The sequence below is a fragment of the Lithobates pipiens genome, unplaced genomic scaffold, assembly GCF_037356315.1.
Source record: "Lithobates pipiens isolate NorthernLeopardFrog02 unplaced genomic scaffold, aLitPip1_a1.2 Scaffold_27, whole genome shotgun sequence".
Classification (NCBI taxonomy): domain Eukaryota; kingdom Metazoa; phylum Chordata; class Amphibia; order Anura; family Ranidae; genus Lithobates; species Lithobates pipiens.
Window position 1 is genome coordinate 138,002,419 of NW_027507788.1, and position 24,671 is coordinate 138,027,089.

At 45.2% G+C, this 24,671-nt stretch overlaps 1 protein-coding gene across 3 annotated transcripts in view; it reads right to left on the reverse strand.

Annotated features, from left to right (window-relative positions):
- Positions 1 to 21,172: 21,172 nt before the first annotated feature.
- The window catches only part of LENG8 (leukocyte receptor cluster member 8), a 53,445-nt gene continuing 49,946 nt past the window's right edge, over positions 21,173 to 24,671 (reverse strand). For all 3 annotated transcript variants that reach the window (XM_077457554.1, XM_077457553.1, XM_077457552.1), the window contains one exon: positions 21,173 to 22,808. In XM_077457554.1, the coding sequence (XP_077313680.1) occupies positions 22,646 to 22,808 (163 nt within the window). In that variant the 3' untranslated portion in view covers positions 21,173 to 22,645. The remainder of the gene's footprint in view (positions 22,809 to 24,671) is intronic.

Genomic DNA, 24,671 nt, shown 5'->3' on the forward strand with positions numbered 1-24,671 from the left:
CCACTGCCGCTTCCAGTGATGACGGATTCGCTCTCTCATGGACAGTTTTGCCATCCAGCTCCAAGAGATTACTTTTGATGGCATGGAAGTTGAGAGGCAGTGGCTACCAGGTCAATTATGCTCAGTGAAGGTAGTGCCTACGTTGTGTCAATCCAGAGAAGTCTTCATGAATAAGATTTACCTAAGAATATGGGAAAATTATGCAGATCTCACACAGCAAAGCCTGGAGTCCTTTATCACCTAAATCAGCCAAGGTTCCACAGTTCTTACAACTGGGGCTGAACAAGGGACTAGGTTCAAATATGTTTAAAGCTCAAAGTTCAGCTTTGTCTACACTGCAGAGGTCAATTAGTCCTTAACCCTTTAGTGATGCAATCCTTTAAAGGCTTGCATGAAGTTATATGCCTCACAGGAAACCATTGTTCCCTATGTGGAACTTGCTTATGGTCCACATTTCTATCAAGGCCTAATTTCTATCCTACTGAACCGACTACACTCTGCAAACCCTAAAGACTGTACTCTGGTTGCTACAACCTCTGTGAAGGATGTCAGAACTGCAGGCTTTGTACTCAAGGAGCCCCACTTAACATTATACCCAGACAGAACAGAATAGTCCTAAAACTCCAGACTGCTTTTATCCATGGGGTGTCTTTCTCCTTCCAATTTAACCAGGAAGTAAATTTGCTGTCTTTCTTGGTTGAGTGAGAGAACCACATTCCCTGGATGTTGAGCTAACGCTGGTGGCCTGCTTGGCAGCTACCTTTTCATTCAGGAAAGCTGAAATATGTTCTTGGCTCCAGCATGGCCTAAGGCAGGGCCAGTCAGCATCAACATGCTCAGTCATCTCCTAGATTGTTAAAACAATTAAAAGAGCCTACTCTTTAGGGCTTTCCTGTTTTCGGAGGTCTTCAGAGCACATTTAACTAGGGCAGTGCCAGCTCTGTGGACTGCTCAGCGCTGAGTCTCCCGAGGTATTTGAAAGTCGGCAATATGGTCCTCCCAGGACACCTTCATTACACTTTAATAGGTGAACCTGGCTTGCGACAGAAAAATTGGAAAATTCATGGTGCATACTTGTGCTACTGATGATTATAAAATTTTCTTGCACCCTCCCGTATGGCGAGTTAGTCCCCATATGTATGCTGCCATGATGCGCCAGGAAAATGGAAAATTGTATACTCACCTTTCCGTAATTTTCCTTTCCTGGTGCATCTTCATGGCAGCATACAGATGCCCACCCAAATGGTGAGAGTAACAGAGAATGCTGTGAGCCGGGTTGGTCTTTGATTTATAGTTAACCAGTCCTATCAGGTTGTGGGGGGGGGGGGGGGCGGAGCCACAACCCCATATGTATGCTGCCATGAAGATGCACCAGGAAAGGAAAATTACGGAAAGGCGAGTATACAATTTTCCATTTTACGGTGAGTACAAAAATCCTATTTTCTCTTTCGTTCATTGACGAACAAAGCTCCATTAATCTTGACCGCAGTGCCATAAAGAGGGGTGGGAACAGCAACATAACTTTACCCACAACCAGAGGTGCTCTCTAACGGGGGGAGTCACCATCTGAACCAACCGCATCAGAACTTGCGGTCAAAATATGCATCAGAATGCATTAACATTCAAAAAGGTAACTTTTCTCTTAACAGAAGAAAGAGTAAAATTGCAACATTACACGGCCGCCTGCAAAACTTTGCGGCCAAAGCAGGCATCAGAAGATGCGCTTACATCCACTTTGTAAAAGTGTGAACGGACGACCAAGTCGCCGACTGACACACTTGAGTGACTGACACTTGATGTCGGAAAGCCCAAGAGGTCCCAATTGCCCTGATGGAATGGCCCGTGACAGGAAAGGGGGGCACCTGTCCCTTGTAGGCACAAGCCTGGACCATAATCTGTCTGATCCACCTAGAAATGGTGGAAAACGAGACCGTCAATCCTTTGTTCGGACCAGCTCCCAAAACTAACAGAGTCTGACTTCTGTAAGGGAGCCGTGGCAGACAAATATACCGTTAGAGCCCGGACCACTTCCAGGTAATGGAGGGCCACCTCCTTAGGATGTGTCAGTTTAGGACAACAAAATGTCTTCATTGAGGTGAAAAGCCAAAACCACCTTCGGTAGAAAAGAAGGTTGCGGACACCACCTTATCCTTATCCTTGGGGATAACAAGATAGAGCGACTTGCAAGACAAGGCCGCCAGTTCCAAAACCCTCCTGGCCAATGTAATGGCCACTAGGAAGACCACTTTCTGAGAAAGTCAACAAGGGAATTTCCCAGATGTTCTCAAACTGCAGTTTCTGAAGCACCGATAGCACCAGGTTCAGATCCCACGGAGGCAAGGGTGGACGCACTGGAGGGACTACATGCTGGACCCCTTGTACAAAGGTGCTCACTAGAGAGTAAGACGCCAGGGGTCATTGGAAAAAGACAGCCAAGGTTGATATCTGTCCCTTGATGGTGCTTAAAGCCAGTTTCTGGTCTACTCCTCACTGTAGGAATAGCAGGAACCTGGAAACGGAATAAGTGTGCGGACGCCAACCCATCTGCTCACACATGGAGATATAAGCCTTCCACGTACAATGGTATATCTTCCAAAAAGATGATTTTTGTGCCCTCAACATAGTTCAAATCACAGAGTCAGACAGGCCTCGGATCCTTAGCACCTGGCTTTCAACAGCCATGCCGTTAAAACCAGCTATGGTAAAGCAGGATGGAGAAATGGACATGACAGGTCTCCTCGCATCGGTAAATGCCAGGGAGCATCTGCCACCAGGCGTACTAGGTCAGCGTACCAAGGACGCCGAGGTCAATCTGGGGCAATCAGTATCACGGGAATCCCCTCGGCCTTCACTCTGCGGAGCAGACGTGGTAAGTTTTAGCGGACGAAAGGCATAGATCGGTCGGTACTGTTCCCACTGGAGCCACCAACGCATCTGACGCGTCCACCCAGGGATCTCGTTTTGGATACGAACCTCCACACCTTTTGATCGAGCCGAGAGGCCAGGAGCTCCACATTTGGTGTGCCCCACTGCAGGCAAAGAAGCCTGAACACCTCCAGATGCAACGACCACTCTCCTGGGTCCAGCATCTGGCAATTTAGATAGTCCGTCTGCCAGTTTTCTACTCCTACTCGGGATGTATATGGCCGACAGGGCCGGTACAGGTCGCTCTGCCCACCGAAGGATGTGAGTGACCTCCCGTGCTGCAGCCGAGCTTCTTGTTCCTCCTTGATGGTTGACACATGCCACCGCCGTGGCGTTGTCTGACTGCATTCCTGATCGGATGCCCTTGAAGTCTCATCGACCATGTGGAGAAGCAGAGCCTGATCGCTCAAAGCACATTGATCAGCAGCTTGAATTCCTCCCTCGACCAGAGGCCCTGGGTCGACTGTACTCCCAGTACTACACCCCAGCCAGTCAGGCTGGCGTCCGTTGTGATCACTGTCCAATGCAGAGGTAGGAACGACTTCCCGGACCAAAGGGCCGGAGATCTCAACCACCAGAGAAGGGAATCCCCGACTAACTGGCTCATCTGAATCTGTCGACCCAGGGATAATGTCCCACTTTGTCAATGTCTCCTTCTTCAAGACTCTGGTGTGAAATTGGGCGACGGCACCACCTCGCAGGGGGCCACCATGAGGCCCAGGACTCGCATGCAGAAGCGCAACAACCACCTGCGGTTCATCAACAGCTTCACCCCGGCTCTGAGAGTCAGCAGTTTGTCTCAAGGGAAAAACACTTCCACAGAGTCCAGCAGTAAGCCTAGGTACTCCAGGCGCTGTAGGCACAAGAACCAACTTTTTGGAGGTTCAACACCTACCCAAATTCCTTCAGGGTTTGCATGGTGATCATCACATCCTCCCTTAATTCTGAGGTGGAAGCTGCTCTCAGGAGATCGCCTAGGTAACACACAATTGCGATCCCACGTTGTTGCAACAATGCCAAAACTGGAGCCAGTACCTTGGTAAAGACTCAGGGTGCTGAAGCCAAGCCAAAGGGGAGAGCCACAAACTGGTAGTGGTCTTCCCCTACTGCAAATCACAGAAACCCGATGCCTGAGGCATATGGGTATGTGCAAGTATGCGTCCTGGATGTCCAAAGATGCCAGGGAGTCCCCCTGATGGATTGCAGTGACTACGAAGCGAACTGATTCCATTCTGAACCTCTGTACTTTCACAAAGCAATTGAGGGCTTTCAGGTCCAAGATTAAACGTAGCCCTTCCTTTTTTGGGGACTACAAATTGGAATAGAACCCCTGAAACCTTCCAGTTTCTGGAACAGGCACTATCAGACCGCTGCTTAGCATGTCCCTTACTGCCCCGAGCCAGGAGTAAGGGTATGCTGGAGGGGAAAAGTCTGTTTGGTGCCCAAGAGAGGAACCATCTTGTAGCCTGATGAAATCAGTTCGCAGACCCATTGGTTGGACAGCCGAGAGGCCCACCGGGCTGCAAACTCCCGAAGGCGACCTCCCACCCAAGTGACAGGTGGGAGCAAACCTTCATGCGGTAGCGCTTTTGTTCGCAGGCTTGTGAGTCCAGGGACACTTGTGTACCCCAATAGACTCCCTGTCCGACTGGGAGCATTTTGCTGAAGTCCTGGGTGGACGAAAAAGCCTCGAGCGGAAAGTGAGGGCCCTTGTCTGCGGCGTGGCTCCTTACTCTTCATGAACTGTGGGAGCAAGGTGCTCTTCCCACCTGTGACATTCTTAATAATGTCATCCAATGTGGCTCCAAATAGCCACTCACCAAGGAAGGGTATATCCGTCAAGGCTTTTTTTTTTTTTTTTTCTTTTTTTTTTAGATGCCTGGTCCGCAGACCAGCATTTCAGTCAAATTAGGCGCGCAGCACCACTGCTGACACGGATGCCCTGGAGAGCAAGGGACGTGTATCCAGGGCCACGTCACACAGACGTACTTAAGGCCGTGCACTAACTGGTCTGCCAGTTCCACGCAGACAGGAGAGGCCTGCTGCTTCTCCAATTCACAGTGCAATAGTTTTGCCCACTCAGTAAGTGTTTGCGACACTAATGCGGCCAGTACGGGTCGTATCGCTGACCCCACCACCGTAAACAGGGAACGGGCCACTGCCTCGGCCTTCCTGTCGGTAGGGTCCTTAAATGCAGGAGTCCCTTCTACCGGGATCGTGGTTACTTAATTTAACCTGGATACTGGGGGGTCCACGACCGGGGGAGCTGACCATTTCCTAAGAAGGCTCTCCTCAAAAGGTTAACACACCGCCATTTTTTGGGGAGCGAAAAGGTCTGTTGCAGGCTACCCCATTCCTTGTATATGAACTTATCGAAATAAGTCATATACCGAATCACCTTAAGTGTACAGGCTGGCTTACAGGACCAAAAAGGGACTGCTACTTCAGCAGAGGATCCTGCTGTATCCTGAATTTTCAGGGCATCACGCACAGCTGTGATAAGTGCTCCAACTAGTGCTTTGTCTTACATGGACCCGGACGGGGAATCATCTTCACTGTCCGATTGGTCCCGGTCAGCGTCCTCTGACACATCAGAGCAGGGGCCACCAGTCACTGCTGGGCCCGAGTCAGAACTCTCCCTGGAGGGCGGGGGCAGGGGACGTTCTTTGCGCCCCCGCACACCGCCTCCACCCTGGCAATGAACGTTTCAAGGACCGCCGACAAAGCATCCAAAGGCACTGCACTGTTTGCAGACGAGCCGGTTGCAACTGCAGGGAGATCTGGGGAAGAAACACCAGTTTCTGATACCATGCTGACTCACCCTGTGTCACCCATGGGGACTTAGGACAAAGTGCTCAATCCCACCCTCCTAGCTGCTGCAGACTGAGGGGCCCCCACCGCAGGACTCCCTACCCTGACCGAGTGCTGTGCCATGCTGTTACAAGTGCCTGTCAGCTCCCAGAGCAAAAAAACACGCTCTTCTGAGGTACAGGAACCAGTGCTGAGGAGAAAAAAAACGTGCTGAGGCTATAAAAAAATGGCCGCCGGGCACCCTGTATAAGGGACAATCACAGAGAAAATGGCCACCGACCATGCTTTCTACAGAGACTCACAGAAAATGGCCAACAAGTTACACAGAGAATGAACAGAGATAATGGCGGCACAGTGCTATGGCGGCAGCACAGAGCCCACAGACACCAGCAGAGAGACCAGACAGCCACCACAGCCCCCAATCCAGGATCAGAGCCCCCCCCGGAAGACCCCTGGCTCAGGTACACACACCACTCAGCAGCCCAGTCATGCAGCATCCCCCACAGAGGGGGGTAGGTAAAAAAAGGGGCAGGGAGAGAAGAGAGGGACCCCCTAATCGACCTCCCAGGGAATGCCCAGGTGCTCAATCCCGCAGAGGCAGGAAGAGCTGTACTTACCATCCGGACGAGCTGGGGACACGTCCCATCACAGATCCACACCCGAACAGTAGTCCGGTCACGTGTGCCCCGGAGCATTGTGCTCACCGGCCACCCCTGGAGCCCGAGGAGCAGGTCTTGGCTGACCCAGCACATAGCTAGGGTCTGCACACGCTCAATGGCAAGGCTGGGGAGACTACAAGGATCTATATTATCCAGCCTGTCCCCAGGACCGATGGTCCCAGCAGGGAGCCTAGGTCCTTCTCTAGGCAGAGAAAAAAAACTGAGCTGCAGGAAGCGGGCTGAGGGGTTATTAACAGAGGGACCGCCCCCTGGGCGGAACTGTAAATTTCTGTTTTCACATGTATTATATTTTCTGCCTAGTACTCTGCTGAAGGTGGCATAACCTACGGTAAAGATAATGGAGCTGTGCCCGTCAATGAACGAAAGAGAAGAAGGGCCTTTTCCCTGTGTTTCAGGAGGTACGACAGCCCATTCAAATGAACAAGAGCCTTTGCACCATTAATCTTAATGGCACATGCAATGGAAATCGCACTGCACTTGTGGTTCCTGTGCAGGCTGTTTTTTTTTGTTTTTTAAAGGGCCCTTTCCCTGCGTTTCAGGAGGCACAAGAGCCCATTCAAACGAACAAGAGCCTTTGCAGAGCCACATGTGTTAACGCAGCCTGAAATATTTTTTAATACCATTGACATGTCAAATTTTTGTTTCTGCGACACTCGCAGGGCCCAATGGGGTATAGGAGTTTTGGCAATAAAATAAAGTGATCAGAGGGAAGGAAAGTAAGGGAAGAGGGAGTGGAAGGGGAGGGAGGATGGGGAATAGGGAGATAAGTTACTTCCCCCTACTGGCCATATGGAGTTATCAGTTCAAAAAGTTAACACTCAGGTTTGGCTGGGAGTAGGAGATCCAGATTATCAGGAATTTCTCATATCAGTTGAGATGGCCGACAACTTCTAATTCGGCCAGCATTGTTGTCCTTTACCTTTTTGGTCCAAATTGTATACTGTTGGTCTGTCTGAATGGAGGTATTTCTGAGCTGTCACTCAGTTCCCCTCTTCTTACTTCTACACTTGATAAAGGGCTCCGTACGGATCCCGCGCATGCTCAGAAACACGTTGTGTTCCCCTGTACCTGTGACGTCACACTCTGTCTCCGTGAGCCGCTCTGCAATCTGTCAGCTGTGAGACACAGCCGGGTTCTCTCCCAGCGTCTCGCGATCAATACTAGGGGCTCTGATTGCTTCACTGGACACGCAAAGGACATGCTGAGTACCACAGTATTCTACCATGCTTATGCCCAGCTTTCTGTCCGTTAACCACTTCGCGCCCGCTCTATAGCCAAAAAACAGCTACAGAGCAGGCGCCATCTGCCGGGAGGGCGTCCCTGGACGTCCTCCTATTTACTTCCCCTCTGTGCGCGCGCATTGGGGAAGTTCTGTGCTGGCCATGTCCCTCAGACACAGCCAATCACAGATTGTGCTAAATGGCCAATCACAGCGGCCATTTAGCACTCGATTGGCCTGTCTCTCATCGCTGGCTCCCCTCCTCACAGAGACAGTGTGAGGAGGGAGAGCTTCCGTGCTGCATCTTTAGTGAGAACACACACACGCGCGCATGCCCACCTGTCCCCAGTGCCACCTATCACTGTCATCTGTCCCTGGTGCCACCTGTCCCTAGTGCCCCCAGTGCCACATATTAGTGCCACCTGTCATCAGTGTCACCAGTGCCATCTGTCATCAGTGCCATGTCAGTGTCATTGTCCTGGTGCTCCAGGGCCTTCAAAAGTGTAATAGGTAGTCAACAAGTTAGATGTGTAATTTATGCTCCTAGAACACGTGACGGTGCTCCCTGCATGTTGGGTCTCTCTAAGTGGCCAGGCTGTGGAAAAGTCCCACACATGTGGTATCGTAATACTAAGGAGGAGTAGCAGAATTTATTTTGGGGCATTATTTGTGGTATACACATGCCATGTGAGAGAAATAACCTATTGCAAAGACAATTTTGTGGGAAACAAAATAAACAAAAAAAATCTTCATTTTGCAAAGAATTGTGGGAAAAAATTACAACACCAAAAACCTTACTATGCCTCTTTTGGGGGGTATTTGAACTTTCCTGGCTTGTTAGGGTTGCAAGAAATGAGATAGGCCACCAGTACATCAGATGTAATATTTTTTTAGGATTTGCACCACAGCTTGTAGACTCTCTTTCACAAAGACCAAATAATATCCACAAATGTGGATTATTTTTACCAAAGATACAGTGCCTTGCGAAAGTATTCGGCCCCCTTGAACTTTTCAACCTTTTGCCACATTTCAGGCTTCAAAGATATAAAATTTTAATTTTTTGTGAAGAATCACCAACAAGTGGGACACAATTGTGAAGTGGAACGAAATCTATTGGATTTTTGAAACTTTAATAAAAAAAATGAAAAGTGGGGCGTGCAAAATTATTCGGCCCCCTTGCGTTAATACTTTGTAGAGCCACCTTTGTTGCGATTACAGCTGTAAGTCGCTTGGGGTATGTCTCTATCAGTTTTGCACATCCAGAGACTGAAATTCTTGCCCATTCTTCCTTGCAAAACAGCTCGAGCTCAGTGAGGTTGGATGGAGAGCGTTTGTGAACAGCAGTTTTCAGCTCTTTCCACAGATTCGATTGGATTGAGGTCTGGACTTTGACTTGGCCATTCTAACACCTAGATACGTTTATTTGTGAACCATTCCTTTGTAGATTTTGCTGTATGTTTGGGATCATTGTCTTGTTGGAAGATAAATCTCCATCCCAGTTTCAGGTCTTTTGCAGACTCCAACAGGTTTTCATCCAGAATGGTCCTGTATTTGGCTGCATCCATCTTCCCCTCAATTTTAACCATCTTCCCTGTCCCTGCTGAAGAAAAGCAGGCCCAAACCATGATGCTGCCACCACCATGTTTGACAGTGGGGATGGTGTGTTGAGGGTGATGAGCGGTGTTGCTTTTACGCCAAACATATCGTTTTGCATTGTGGGAAAAAACTTCGATTTTGGTTTCATCTGACCAGAGCACCTTCTTCCACATGTTTGGTGTGTCTCCCAGGTGGCTTCTGGCAAACTTTAGACGAGACTTTTTATGGATATCTTTGAGAAATGGCTTTCTTCTTGCCACTCTCCCATAAAGGCCAGATTTGTGCAGTGTATGACTGATTGTTGTCCTATGGACAGACTCTCCCACCTCAGCTGTAGTTCTCTGCAGTTCATCCAGAGTGATCATGGGCCTCTTGGCTGCATCTCTGATCAGTCTTCTTGTCTGAGCTGAAAGTTTAGAGGGACGGCCAGGTCTTGGTAGATTTGCAGTGGTCCGATACTCCTTCCATTTCAAAATGATCACTTGCACAGTGCTCCTTGGAATGTTTAAAGCTTGGGAAATCTTTTTGTATCCAAATCCGGCTTTAAACTTCTCCACAACAGTATTACGGACCTGCCTGGTGTGTTCCTTGGTCTTCATGATGCTCTCTGCGCTTTCAACAGAACCCTGAGACTATCACAGAGCAGGTGCATTTATACAGAGACTTGATTACACACAGGTGGATTCTATTTATCACCATCAGTCATTTAGGACAACATTGGATCATTCAGAGATCCTCGCTGAACTTCTGGAGTGAGTTTGCTGCACTGAAAGTAAAGGGGCCGAATAATTTTGCACACACCACTTTTCAGTTTTTGATTTGCTAAAAAAGTTTAAATTATCCAATAGATTTCATTCCACTTCACAATTGTGTCCCACTTGTTGATGATTCTTCACAAAAAATTAAAATTTTATATCTTTATGTTTGAAGCCTGAAATGTGGCAAAAGGTTGAAAAGTTCAAGGGGGGGGGGTCGAATACTTTCGCAAGGCACTGTACTGTTGTCTGCCTGTCTAACAAGAATCCAGCATCTTTGGACTGATTGGACATTTAGAAGTATTTTTATACATTTTTTCTAAAAAAAAATGTAAGCATCAGAAAATGTATGGCTAGACAATATTTTTATGAAGATCTATTTATTTTAAACCAATTTTTTAAAATAATTTAATCTTTTGAGTAATGACAGACGTTCACATTGATTTACTGAGCGCCTTTGTTCTTTTATGTTTTTTTCGACAACTTCTAATTTCACCATGGTTTCATTTAGTTGGGAAAGAACTTTGGAGAAGTTTAATACTGGGAAATTCCATTAGTGGGCATTTAGTGGCATTAAAAGAATTGTCTGTTTAGTGGAATATACAGACTGATTTTAGTGTTCTGGGTTAGTAACACATTAACCACTTAAGGACTGCCCACTGCATACCTGTACATCACATTTCGTGCATGCGAGACTGCAGGCGAATGCACCCCGCTTGAGGCACACGCTCCTGCTGCACAGTGGGGATACTGATGCACAAGTCCGGCGGCCGCGATGTCCACCCTCGATCGCAAGCCAGAGGCATAGAACAGGGATCTGCCAATGTAAACAGACAGATCTCCATTCTATCAGGGGAGCACAGTGTGATCGTCTGCGCCTAGTGATTAGGAACAGCGATCTCTGTACTGCGTCAGTCCACTACCCCCCAGTTAGAAACACCTCCCTAGGGCACAATTAACCCCTTCCCTGCCAATGTCATTTATACAGTCACATAGAAATGGAAGCAAAAATAGGAAAGCTGTGCCAAAAAACCATAAATAAAAAACTACACCAATAGAAAAAACAAATAAACGAATACTATAAATAAAAGTGCATAAAGAATTTTGTGTATTGAAAAGAAAGAAGTCGATCGCACCATAGTGATTCCACACTTCCTTATCACTACTGTGCCCAGCCACTGACAAATAAATGCGCTTACCAGACGGTAAAGCGCAAGGAGCGTTTATGATATCAAGCTAATGACAGCTCCTCGCCTCCACCAGACGCTTTGCAAATCGGGACGCTCCACATTTTCCGTTAATACCCAATGTATACGTTCGGAATATAAAAAGAGAAGCTTCCCATAGTGTAAAAAACTTCAGTGCTCGTTTAATTGTAATAGAAATACACTTACATAAAACCAAAGCTAATCGCACATAAAAACAAGCCAGCCGGCAGATCGGGAGCCTGTCTTCCTCTCATTTATACAGTGATCCATATATATTTCTAGCACTGATCACCAATAATTACTGGTCCCAAAAAGTGTCTAAAGCATCCGATCTGTTCGCTGCAATGTCGGGAGTCCCGCTAAAATCGCTGATCACCACCATTACTAGTATAAGAAAAAAAAATAAAAAAAGCCATAAATCTATCCCCTATTTTGTAGATGTTATAACTTTTGCACAAACCACTCAATATATGCTTATTGCATTTTTTTTTAATCAAAAATATATAGAAGAATACATATCGGCCTAAACTGAATACATTTGTTTTTGTTTTTTTACTTTTAATTGGATATGTACTATAGGGAAAAAAAAAAGTAAAAAAATTGTTTTGAAAATTACGTTTTTTTTGTTTATTAGCGCAAAAAAAAAAAAAAATAATTGCAGAGGTGAACAAATACCACCAAAAGAAAACTATTTGTAGGAAAAGGGACATTCATTTTATTTGGGTACAGCATCGCACACCCGCATAATTGTCTGCAGTGCTGCATCACAAATGGCCTGGTCATGAAGGAGGTAAATCCTTCCAGTCTTTAAGTGGTTATTCATTCACTTGTGGTGGAATCTTTATTCACACATTGTACACATAATCCACACATTGTACACACTCAATGTTCTAGTCTCTGCACTGTTCCATACTGTACCCAATAGCAAACATCATACTTTTTTAAATTCAGTTTCAATGTACCTGCGGTGTATATTCTTTACTCCCTGCCATTCCAATTTGCATAATGTCCTGTGCGTATTGTAAATGCCACACTTATACATTATTATGCATGACTGTTGTGCTCTGTACACCTCCCTATACACCCATACCATCTGCTGTGCCCATCCATAATAGTTCTAATATGTGCTCAAACATAGTGGGGCAAAAAAGTATTTGGTCAGCCACCAATTGTGCAAGTTCTCCCACTTAAAAAAATGAGAGGCCTGTAATTATCATAGGTATACCTCAACTATGAGAGACAAAATGTGGAAACAAATCCAGACAGACAATCACATTGTCTTATTCGGAAAGAATTCGCAAATTATGGTGGAATAAATATTTTGTCAATATCAAAAGTTCATCTCAATACTTTGTTATATATCCTTTGTTGGCAATGACAGAGGTAAAACATTTTCTGTAAGTCTTCACAAGGTTGTCACACACTGTTGCTGGTATGCTGGCCCATTCCTCCATGCAGATCTCCTCTAGAGCAGTGATGTTTTGGGGCTGTCGCTGGGCAACACAGACTTTCAACTGCCTCCAAAGGTTTTCTATGGTGTTGAGAGCTGGAGACTGGCTAGGCCACTACAGGACCTTGAAATGCTTCTTACGAAGCCACTCCCTTCATTGCCCGGGCGGTGTGTTTGGGATCATCGTCATGCTGAAAGACCCAGTTATGTTTCATCTTCAATGCCCTTGCTGATGGGAGGAGGTTTGCACTCAAAATCTCACGATACATAGCCCCATTCATTCTTTCATGTACACGGATCATTCGTCCTGTTACCTTTGCAGAGAAACAGCCCCAAAGCATGTTGCAACTCCCTTGCTTCACAGTAGGTATGTATTCTTTGGTTGCAACTCAGCATTCTCTCTCCTCCAAACACGAGTTGTGTTTCTACCAAACAGTTCTACTGGTTTCATCTGACCATATGAGACATTCTCCCAATCCTCTTCTGGATCATCCAAATGCTCTCTAGCAAACCTCTGACCGGCTCGGACATGTACTGGCTTAAGCAGGGGGGACACGTCTGGCACTACAGGATCTGAGTCCCTGGCAACATAGTGTGTTACTGATGGTAGCTTTTGTTACGTTGGTTACAGGTCATTCACTAGGTCCCCCTGTGTGGTTCTGGGAATTTTGCTCACCGTTCTTGTGATAATTTTGACCCCATGGGGTGTGATCTTGCATGGAGCCCCAGATCAAGGAAGATTATCAGTGGTCTTATATGTCTTCCATTTTTTAATTATTGCTCCCACAGTTGATTTCTTCACACCAAGCTGCTTGCCTATTGCAGATTCAGTCTTCCCAGCCTGGTGCAGGTCTACAATTTTGTTTCTGGTGTCCTTCGTCAGCTCTTTGGTCTTCACCCTAGTGGAGTTTGGAGTGAGCCTGTTTGAGGTTGTGGATAGGTGTCTTTTATACTGATAAGTTCAAACAAGTGCCTTTAATACACGTAATGAGTGGAAGACAGGGGAGCCTCTTACAGAAGATACAGGTCTGTGCTTGTTTGTAGGTGACCAAATAGGATTTTTGTACGCACCATAAAATCCTTTTCTCTGTAATTCACCGACCAACACAGCTCCTCTCTGTAACTACATGGGTTGTATAGCCTGCCATTAGGAGAAACTAGGCAAAATTGTTACACAATACACAGAACTGTAATCCCGCCCCAGGGGGCGGGCCCCGTGCCATTCACCCTGCTCCTGCTGCTAGCAGCTTTAGTACGTCAACAAGCAGTATAACGTAGAAAAAGGAGGGGTGGGTGCTGTGTCGGTCGGTGAATTACAGAGAAAGGGATTTTACGGTGAGTACAAAAATCCTATTTTCTCTGTAATTCACCGACCGACGGCTCCTCTCTAACTACATGGGACGTCCCCAAGCAGTGCCAAACGAGGGGTGAGAAAAACAGCATTAAAAACTTCATCCACCATGGCAAGTGGGAACTAGTGAAACTAAACCCACAAAAAAACAGCAGTGTGTGGAACTCCACCACAAAACCAGGCAGGAGTGATCTCCCAGACCGCAACCTTACGGAAGTAATGCAACAGTGCAATAATGAAACAGTACTTTGTTTTTATCGAAAAAACGAAGTTACGTATCGGTAACATTCTTTCCCGGAGTCTTTCAGGACAGCCACCTGAGAGACCTTGGCTTCTCCCCTCTTTAGGAAACACCTGCGTCAGCCTTATAAATTTCCTCCTCCCCTGCTGCTCCACAGTTCTTTAAAGAGCACCTCCAGTTTGCTGGGGAGACACAAGAACATATGATAAACATAATCAATCATATCACATTTCCTGTAAGGAAATCTTTACGTCGTGATATACCTCCGGGAGGGTACTCGGCTGTCCTGAAAGACTCCAGGACAGAACGTTACCGGTACGTAACTTCGTTTTCCCCCAATAGTCTTTCAGGACAGCCACCTGAGAGGATAACCGAGCACTTACCCTTTGGGTGGGACTACAGCTTGCAAGACTTTGCTTCCAAAGGCCTGCTCTTCAGCCAACCATAAGTCCACTCTATAGTGTCTTACAAAAGTGGCGAAGCTGGACCATGTTGCCGCTTCACAAATCTGTTCCGGCGTTGCTCCAGCTCTCTTTGCTTGCGACACCACCATTGCCCTTGTGGAGTGTGCCCTGATTCCTTCTGGGGTCTGCACACCTCCTAACCTGTACTATGGCTTCTCTTAGCCACCTGGCTATTGTGCTTCTTGCAGCTTTGTGCCCTAACTTAGCCCCTGAATACAAAACAAATAAAGATTCAGTCTTTCTAATCTCTTTTGTTGCCTCTAAATAACGTAAGATGCATCTCCTGACATCTAAATTATGGAATTTCACTTCCTGTTCCTGCACAGGATTAGGACAAAATGAAGGCAACACAATCTCTTGGTCTCTATGAAATCTAGAGGCCACTTTAGGCAGAAAACCCAGATCCATCTTGAAAACTATACGATCCGGGAAGATCTGGCAAAAAGGGGGGGTCTGATTGATAGTGCTCCCATCTCACAGACCCTTCTGGCTGTAGTAATTGCTACCAGAAAGATTGCTTTAAGCGACAGCATCTTCAGGCTGCAATCTTTTAGTGGTTCAAAGGGGTCTGCCATCATAGTTTGAAGCACTAATGACAGGTCCCACTTCGGAAAGGCCGTACCTTGCATCGGCCTCTGTCTGCTCACAGATCTAAAGAGTCTGATTATCCATGGATTTGAGGCTAGCCTCCTTTCCTGGTAAACTGATAGTGCTGAGACTTGACTTTTCAACGTACTAAGGCTTAGTCCTTTGTCTATTCCACTCTGTAGAAATTCTAAGACTGCTACTGAGTTTTGTGTTTTGAAGTTCTCTGTGCACCATCTGCAAAAACATTTCCATACCTTCTGGTATATGTTACGTGTCTCAACCTTTCTGCTTTTCAGCAGTGTTTCTACCAAGTGGTCTGAGAAACCCTCTTGCTTTTAGCAGCTGCTCCTCAGATACCAGGCGGCTAGCTTCCACCTTTCCACTTGCGGACAGTGCACTGGGCCCTGGGATAACAGGTCCTCTTGGACCGGTAGCAACCAAGGGGGCTCTATGGCGAGTTCTTTGAGCATAGAGAACCATGGTCTCCTGGGCCAGTGAAGTGCTATGAGAATTAACAATGTGTTCTCTGTACGCAACTTTATTACTGCTGGTAGTAGCACTGGTGGGGGAAAGGCATAACACTTGCTGAATGCCCATTTTTGCGCTAATGCGTCTACTCCAAGTGCTCCATCCTTCTTTCTCAGGGAAAAGAACGTTTGGACTTTTGTTTTCCCTTGAAAAAAATTAGTCTACCTGAGGTATTCCCCATTTCTTTGTGCTCTGGTCGAATACCTCCTATTTTAGTATCCATTCTCCTTCCCTTATTTCCTTCCTGCTGAGGAAATCTGCCACTTTGTTATAATCCCCTTTTAAGTGGACTGCTGAAAAACATAGAATATTCTTCTCTCCCCATTCCAGAATTTTTCCTGCTAAGGACCATAGAGCCCCGCTCCTGGTCCCCCCTTGTTTGTTGATGTAGGCTACTACTGACGAGTTGTCTGATCTGATCAGGATGTCCTTTCAACTCTCTGGAAAAACTGAAGTGCAAACCACACTGCCTTCAATTCTTTCCAATTGGATGACCTCCTCCACTCTTCCTTCCCCCAAGTCCCTTGTGTTATCTGGAAGTCTAAATGTGCCCCCCATCCTTTGCCACTTGCATCTGTGGTTAGGATTCGGGAAACGGGTAGGATCCAAAGTCGCCCTTGGTTTATATTTCCTGCCCTTCTACACCACCATAAGGTCTTTATTTTTGCTGGTATTAATACCTGCGTATCCAGTGACTCTTGCCTGTGATCCCATATTTCCAATAGGAACTGTAGTGGCCGAAAATGCAGACTTGCCCACTGTACCGCTGGGATTGCGGATGTTAGCAACCCTAGAGATGACATTACTTTCCTTATTGAGCATGGCAGATTTGTCTGCACAATTCCTATTTCTTTCCGAATTTTTTCTATTTTCTCCTTAGGTAGAAAAACTTTGTTGTACTGAGTATTATATATCCCAAGTACTTTATTTGTTGCATGGGTTGTAGATTTGATTTCTCCACATTTACCAACCACCCTAGACTCTCGAGAAATGTCCTTGTGTATCTGAGGTCTCCTAACAACCTTCCGGGAGTTTTTGCGAACAGGAGGTGGTTGTCTAAATAAGCAATGATGGATATACCCTTTAGTCACAACGGTGCCAGAGCCTCCGCCAGGATCTTAGTAAAAATTCTGAACGAAGAAGATAGGCCGAAGGGTAGAGCCTGGAATTGAAAGTGTATGGTTTCTTTCCCTGTTTCTATCGCTAACCTTAGAAACTTCTAATAACTTTGATGTATTGGTACATGTAGGTATGCGTCCTTTAAATCTAGTGAAACCATATAACAGTTTGGGGGTAACAGCCTATACTGAGTATATGGAATCCATTCTGAATCTTTTGTAAGTTTATGGATAGATTCAAAAGCTTGAGGATTGGCCTGACCTATCCTGAAGGTTTCTGTACCCCAAAAATGTGGGAGTAGAAGCGCTGTCCTCCTCCTCTTGGTACTTTGCTGATTACCCTTTGTTTCCTGAGGTCCTTTATTGAACTCATTAACCCTCTGGCTTTTCCTCTGTCTTTTGGCAGTTTGGTGGTGTAAAGTCTGTTTGGGGGCGATCTTGAGAACTCTAGACAGTAACCTTCCCTTATTGTCCTCAAGATAAACTGATTGGATTATATTTTTTCCCCATTGTGAGATGAAGGCTCCCAGTCTTGCCCCCACTGAGATGACTTCATTGTTTATTACGGGTTTGCTCAGGACGACGGGGGCAAAAAAAAAAAAAAAAAAAAAAAAAGAAGAGGTCCTCCCTTGCACTTTTTCCCTTCTGGACCCAAGGCTCTCTGGTTGTCCGCTTTGGGTGTTGAGAAACGGGCTCTGGCATCCCCTCTCTGTCTCTAAATTTTGCCAAGGTTGCCTGCACGGTGCTTTACGTTTCAGCAGAAACGCTCTCTTTTTATCCGCTGTATGGTCCAGAACCTTTTCTAAACCTGGCCCGAACAGCAGGTCCCCTGTAAACGGGATCCCGCACAATTTGACCTTGGATGTGCAGTCTTTAGCCATAGGGCCCGTCTGGTAGAATTGGCTAGAGCCGAAGATCTGGTTGCCATGAGTACCAGCTCTGCCGATGCATCTGCAACATACACAATGCCCCGTAAAAGAGTGGGAAATGAGGATAGAATCTGCTCCTTCGCAGCTCCTTCCTCAATATGTGCCTGAATACGGTTCAACCAAAACTCCACATTTCTGGCCAATACCGTAATTGCCATTGCAGGCTTCAGGCTGCCCACAGTGGAGTCCCAAGACTTTTTTTTAAAAGAGAGTCCATTCTCTTATCCATTGCTTTAGAGAAGACCCCCATATCCTCAAAAGCTAAATCCGTATGCCGGGAAACTTGTTAGAAGGCCGCATCTAGTTTTGGGGTTTTGTTCCATACTGCTGATTCAGCATCCGAGAATGGAAACAGTCTCTTTAAGGCTTTAGAAAAAAAAAAATGGTTTTCTTTCTGGATCCTGCCATTCTTTCTTAATTGCCTCTATTAGGACCTCGTGCAAAGGAAAATTCTTCTTTTCCTGCTCTCCTAAGCCCTCATGCATCTGATCGTGTAGGGATAAGGGTTTATTTTCTGCTTGTATACCTAATGTGGTATAAATGGCTTCCAAAAGTGGATCTACCTCTTCTAATGAGTTTGTATCGGGAGGGTTTCCTGGAATAACCTTCCAGTGCATCCCCCTCAGATTCTTGGGAGCCAGACGCTGCACTATCAGGCTTGTCCTCTGCCTCCTCCCTAGGGGCTACTGAAGGACCTGCACTAGTGGAGGGTAGTGCTTGCGACTTTGGTAGAGACGGTTGCACTGGTGGGGGAGTCTGCAGTTGTGGGATCTGAAAACCTTCAAAAAAAGGTTTTAAAGGATTCAAAAGGTACTGGATAGTTCTTTGACAGATGCCGCTAGATCATTGCCTTGCTCAGTGGAATGTTCTTGCACTAATTTATTAATACATTCCTTGCATAAACTTTCCCCCAGGAATCTTTAAGAGCATTTTTACAAGAGCACCTCCTCTTCGAATTATGGGAGAGCTTGGTTTTGTCTGTTTTCTGAAATGACAAGAAAAAACCCCACCACATTAACACTGTCATACTCCTACCAATGCAGGTGAACAGTATCCATCATGTGGGCTACCCTCACCAGGGACCCCATGAACCACCCTCCGACACCAGAAGGACCCTACCAACCCCCCCTTTTTTCCACCCCTTTACCCATGTACCCTTGATGGGGGGGGCGGGTTGATAGTGGTTTAGGGCAGGGGAGATCCACCCCAGGTTCCCCTTACCTTACTATGGCTGGAGCTGGTCTCTGCTGGAGCAGTGTCTTTTGCCTCTGCGTCCGACATGCTGGTGCCACCACCGGAGCCTCCACTGTCTCTACAGCATTTGCTGCTTCTCTCCAGCCCCTGCCGGACGCCAGTTCATCCTTTGCGGCCGGAAACCGGAAGCCACGATCCCGGAAGTACACTCCCCATTTGCCGAACGTGACATCACCCGCCACTGGCGCCGCCGTTCAAAATATCCAGCGAGCTGAAGGGCATGAGACTGCCGGCGAGTACCTCCCTGCACTGCCCTCTGAGCTGAACCGGTGTCCCCCGACCTCTAACTGCGCTCAGCGAAGCGGGGGCGGCGTACGAGGTCAGTGTCAGTTTGTCCCAGCAGCCTCTGCTGTCTTTTAGGGGTTTCCTTGGTGACTCCCCTCTGGAGGAAACAAAAAAAACTGGAGCAGCAGGGGAGGAGGAAATTTATAAGGCTGACGTAGGTGTTTCCTAAAGAGGGGAATAGCCAAGGTCTCAGGTGGCTTTCCTGAAAGAAGATTGGGGAAAACCTCGGAAAAAAAAAAACTCAATAGCATCTACATGGCCGCCTGCAAAACTTTGCGGCCAAAACCCGCATCAGCCGATGCACTGATGTCTACCTTGTAGAACTTGGTAAACGTATGGACAGACGACCAGGTCGCCGCCTTACACACCTGAGCGGCAGACGCTTGGTGTCAGAAGGCCCAAGATGTTCCGATTGCTCTTGTAGAGTGGGCCGTGACTGGAAAGGGAGGCACCTGCCCCTTCAAGGCGTAGGCTTGGACTACAATCTGTCTGATCCACCTGGAAATGGTGGCCGACGAGATCGCCATACCCTTCTTAGGACCAGCCACAAAAATCAGACAGACAATGCGATTGTCTGGATTTGTTTCCACATGTTGGTTCTCATAGTTGAGGTATACCTATGATGACAATTACAGGCCACTCGTCTTTTTAAGTGGGAGAACTTGCACAATTGGTGGCTGACTAAATACTTTTTTGCCCCACTGTAAAAGAAAATGGAAGGAGCGCACACCTAATGCATTGCCAGTGACAATTTAATGAATAAAAAAAAATTCCATGAAAAGTGGGTACTCACAAGACACAACTCTCAATTAAGCCATAAAAACACAGTATATGGACATCTGCAAGACCATATGTCGGGAGGGGCTGATGCATTTCTGGGGAGCACCCCCATCCGCAAAGCTAAACGAATCAGGACCGCCATAGGCAAGCGTTCACCTATGTTGGTCCCAATTAGTTTAGCTCTGAGGAAGGGGGTGTACCCCCAAAATGCTTCAACTTTATCCAGAGATATGGTCTTGCACATGTCCATATACTTGCGTTTTTTATGGCTCAACAGAGTTGTGTCTTGCAAGTACCTGCTTTTTATGGAATTTGTTTATTCATAAAAATTGTCAATAGTAATGCACTAGGTGCGCACCTTCCATTTTTTCTTTTAGTTTGCATCGGATCACCCCATCTGAGGAAGGCAGCATCCACGAAGTCTTAAGATACCTTTGTTCCTGTTGCTCTGTATGCAGAAGACCCCTTAGTGCTGGAAGTGACCTTTTCCATGTGCTTAAAACACATGCTTTTTTTTTTCTAGTACTTATTAGGCAATGCTAAAAGGAGTGGAACAAAAATATATCTGATAATTAAAATAAATTTAGTTATTGCCCCATTACAGCCAGTTCGTGCTGGGAATCGCACAGGAACGTGCAGTGCATTCCTGTGTGATTCACATGCAGTTCTGTACAGTGCAATTTCAGACCATTCATACCGAATGGGTGAAAATCGCACCACACCAAAAGCAGAGCATGCACTATTTTTTGAAACTCAATGAGACCGCACTGCGTGGTACTTCTGTACCATACAATCCGGTGGGCAAACGCTGTGCATTTGGGGTATCAAATTAATATTGACACCTACTGTAGATTGCAACTGCGCGATTTTTGAACGTGGTATGGGAAATTCACGCAGAACATGGGTTTCCCCCACGCCTCATTCTGGTGTGAGCTGGTCCTTACAATTTCTTCTATATGTACACTTTCACTTTGAAAGGAGAACAAAAGCTACTTGCAACTCATAAGTTTATTGAGGGAGAAAGGAAAATTAAAAAAAAACCATCTGCAAAGAAAGGAGCGTTTGACCAACATCAGTTCACTATTGCACAATACTACATTGTTACAATTTTAAGATTGGGATGGGGAGCATTTTTCATAAAGATGGGCTGAAAGGGAGGTTGGGAATAACAAAAGAAAAGAAAAAAAAAAAAGTGAGAATAAAAAGGTTAGATGAGAGAAAAAAGAAAAAAAAAAAAGTTAAAAAAAAAAAAAAAAAAAAGTTGGGAAGGGAAAGCTTTGGTATTTGATACTACCCAATATTTACCTGCTGAAAATAGGACAGAAATAAAGTAAAACCCAAAACATAATGTGGGCAAGTAGGAGGAAAAAAAAAAAAAAAAAAAAAGAAGAAAACAAAGGAATTGGCCAAATGAATACAACTATAAGCACATCTTCTCACAGGCTATAAGGATCCAGGAGTGGGAAGTGATTCCATGAAGATACAGGTGGGTTTTCAGTGTAGTATGAACTTCTTTCTTCATTTGCAGACTTTTGGATGTTAAAACAGTTCTTTATATGCATGTATTTAAGAAAGTCTATTTCGCCAAGGCTGAACAGCTTGCAATTCTTATTTTGTTTCTCCCAATCTATGAGTTGGCTTTTTCCTTCTGTAATTCATGCCTTCTCCCCAGAGCCACAATAGTTTTGGTGCAGCAGGTGGACAAAGGCTTTGTGCAAGTGAGGTAAAGAGAGAAAAGAAACTGAAACATAGTTAGTGTCTATTTACAACATCAAATCTATCAAACATTCAAAATACAAAAACGTAAAAAAAAAAAAAAAAATGTAAGAAAAAAAAAGAAAATCCTTTCTTCACGTAAGAAACCCTTAAATACAAAATTTACATACGGCTTTGTAAAGAGCTAAATAGTATCTCTTATGTACAGAACACTCATTTTAACTTAAGTGTAAAAAGCTAGATTTCCAGCTTAAATCTCTCAACCTCTTTGAGACAAGTGCTCTTCCTGACCAGGTTAAACCATTGTGTGGACCTTCTTCATCCACAAGTGGGCTGGCTATTAGATCAAAGGGTCTTCTACAGGTATGGACTAATGGCTGCCTTGCCAAAACAACCAAGATTAGTCTTCTATCCAGCACCCACAACATGTTCATATCGCATTGTAGAAACAAAGCAGTTAACACTTATCTTCTGGAAGCTGTCTTTAATGGCTGAACCCAATCAAATCAATGGTAATTCCATGTTGAGAGTGCAAAAGCATAGCACAACACTGAACAATGAAAATTACCAATGTCTGAAATGGCTCTCAGGTAAGTCAGAAGCCCAGGTTCAGAATGGATGACCAAGTCATGGACCCTCTGATCAGAAGTAGATCCAATACAAGCATAGTTTCACATACACACATAGTGTGAGCTTAAATCATGTGTTGTTAAACACATTTAAGTTGATTTGCAATTAAAAACTGGCTCAGAAATTTGGCAAGACCGTTAAGCTCTGCTTGCAATCAATCTTGCTGGTGTCGTTCCCTGCATACACAAGAGACAGAGAAGCCAGGAAACTATGGCACTCCTCCTCACTCTCGAAGGCCAACTGTGACTGAATGTAGGAAATTGGGAGCACCGGCCGAAAACTAAATTGAAAGAAAAAAGCAGCAAAAGGAAAAGGAGCAAAAAGAAGACACAAGTTAGAACAATGAAAATCTGCATTACCCACCTAAAATAAAAGGTTATAATTTCACAATAAACAAGCAGAAATTACATACATACCTTTGTAACTTCACTAACTGCAGGGCGCAAAATATTTTAAAGTACAGCAGCAAATGGTACACAAAATTGACTGCAATGGCACAGAAAAGTCATCTGCCAGCAAGATTGTAACAGTGTTAGGTCAACACTGTTTAATAAAAATGACCGTTATACATTGAAACTATGCACAAAATCAAAAACATGATTCAGTTTGGCATTTACGCAGAAGTCTTTGTTTTATCTAAGGCCCCTTGATTTATAGTTTTATTACCTTTTTTTATCATGCCAGTAAATCAATTTTTTTACTTATGGTAAGTGACAGGCCAGGCTTTTGAGTTAAAGTGGAGGTTACAGGTTTGTGATAACATTACAGCTGTGCGGGGCACTTACAATGGTCACTGCTAATTCAGACTGTTTAAAGTCAAACCTTATAAAAAACACAATTTAATGCAGCTCTAAACAATAAATCAATGTAAATTTTTAAATGCAAGGCGTTCAAGTACAGGCATTCCCCAGGTTACAAACGAGATAGGGTCTTCTGTAGGTTGGTTCTTAAGTTGAATTTGTATGCAAGTTGGAACAGGTACAATTTTTTTTTTTTTTTTTTTTAAGAATAACTCCAGTGAACAAAAATATTTACCTTTTTTGGATAGCATATGGAAGGGTTAACACCCCTGTAAGGTTTGATTTGCTATCTGTGCCCCCATTCAGAAGATTTACCCTCACTTTCTGTGCTGTCTCTGTGACAAACAAATTTTGAAAATTTTGGGTTGTGGAAACCAGGATTGCTGATAAATCTTCAGTGGATACACCTTTTCCCCCCCCCCATGATAACTCTTACAGGAGTGAATTCCCCTTCCATGGGGTAGATTGCCACTCACTTCCCATTGTTTACCTCCATTTGTAAGTCAGATATTTTTAACTGCGGGACTGTCTGTACCTGAATTTAACCTAGTTACACCACTCTTGCAGTTCCCGTACATCAGGACTAAAGTATAAGAGGAAGAAGCAGAACAAGGAGCCAATCAGTTCATGTATGACAAGAAGCATGCTGACAGGAGAAGCAAGCAGAGCAACCTCTACGTTCACTATCTAGTCACAGGTTGTGGAGGGGCCCAGAACAACCCAAGTCCAGAGGGATTGGGTTGAATGATGCTGGCTATCAGAGGACAGGATCGTGTGTTTAGATACACAAATTATGATCTGAATGCAGATAATTGTATGGCAATGTGCATGAACCCTTAAATCCCAGCACCAGCTTACACCTTGGAGGAATCTGTCCATGAAGGTTTATAAGGTTCATTCAAAACTACATGCTAAGCTAAGTCAAGCTAAGACCACGCTGCCCGCAGGGTAACAGTGCTGTGTGGATGGGATGCATAGCAAGACAAAACAGCACTGTTACCCTATTAAGAGTGGAAAAATTGTGGATTTACTGGCAAAATAAAAAACAGGCACAGAAAAATTATAGCGGGATCTTGGAAAAACAAAAACGGCTATTGTAATGCTAATGATAGACAGCATTATGTAATTTCTATTATGTCCAGAGTTGACCAATGGTGAAAGACCAGTGTTACAGTCACCAGAAAAGCCCATACATTGTCTAAGATTTGTCATGCAAGTTGCATAATAAAGCACAAACAAAATCAGTGTGCATGATGGGGACAATGTTATTTTGCTGCAGAGCAGCGTCTGAATATATTGAAAAAAATTGCAAAAATTAGCGAGGAAACGATATGTAGCTTTTT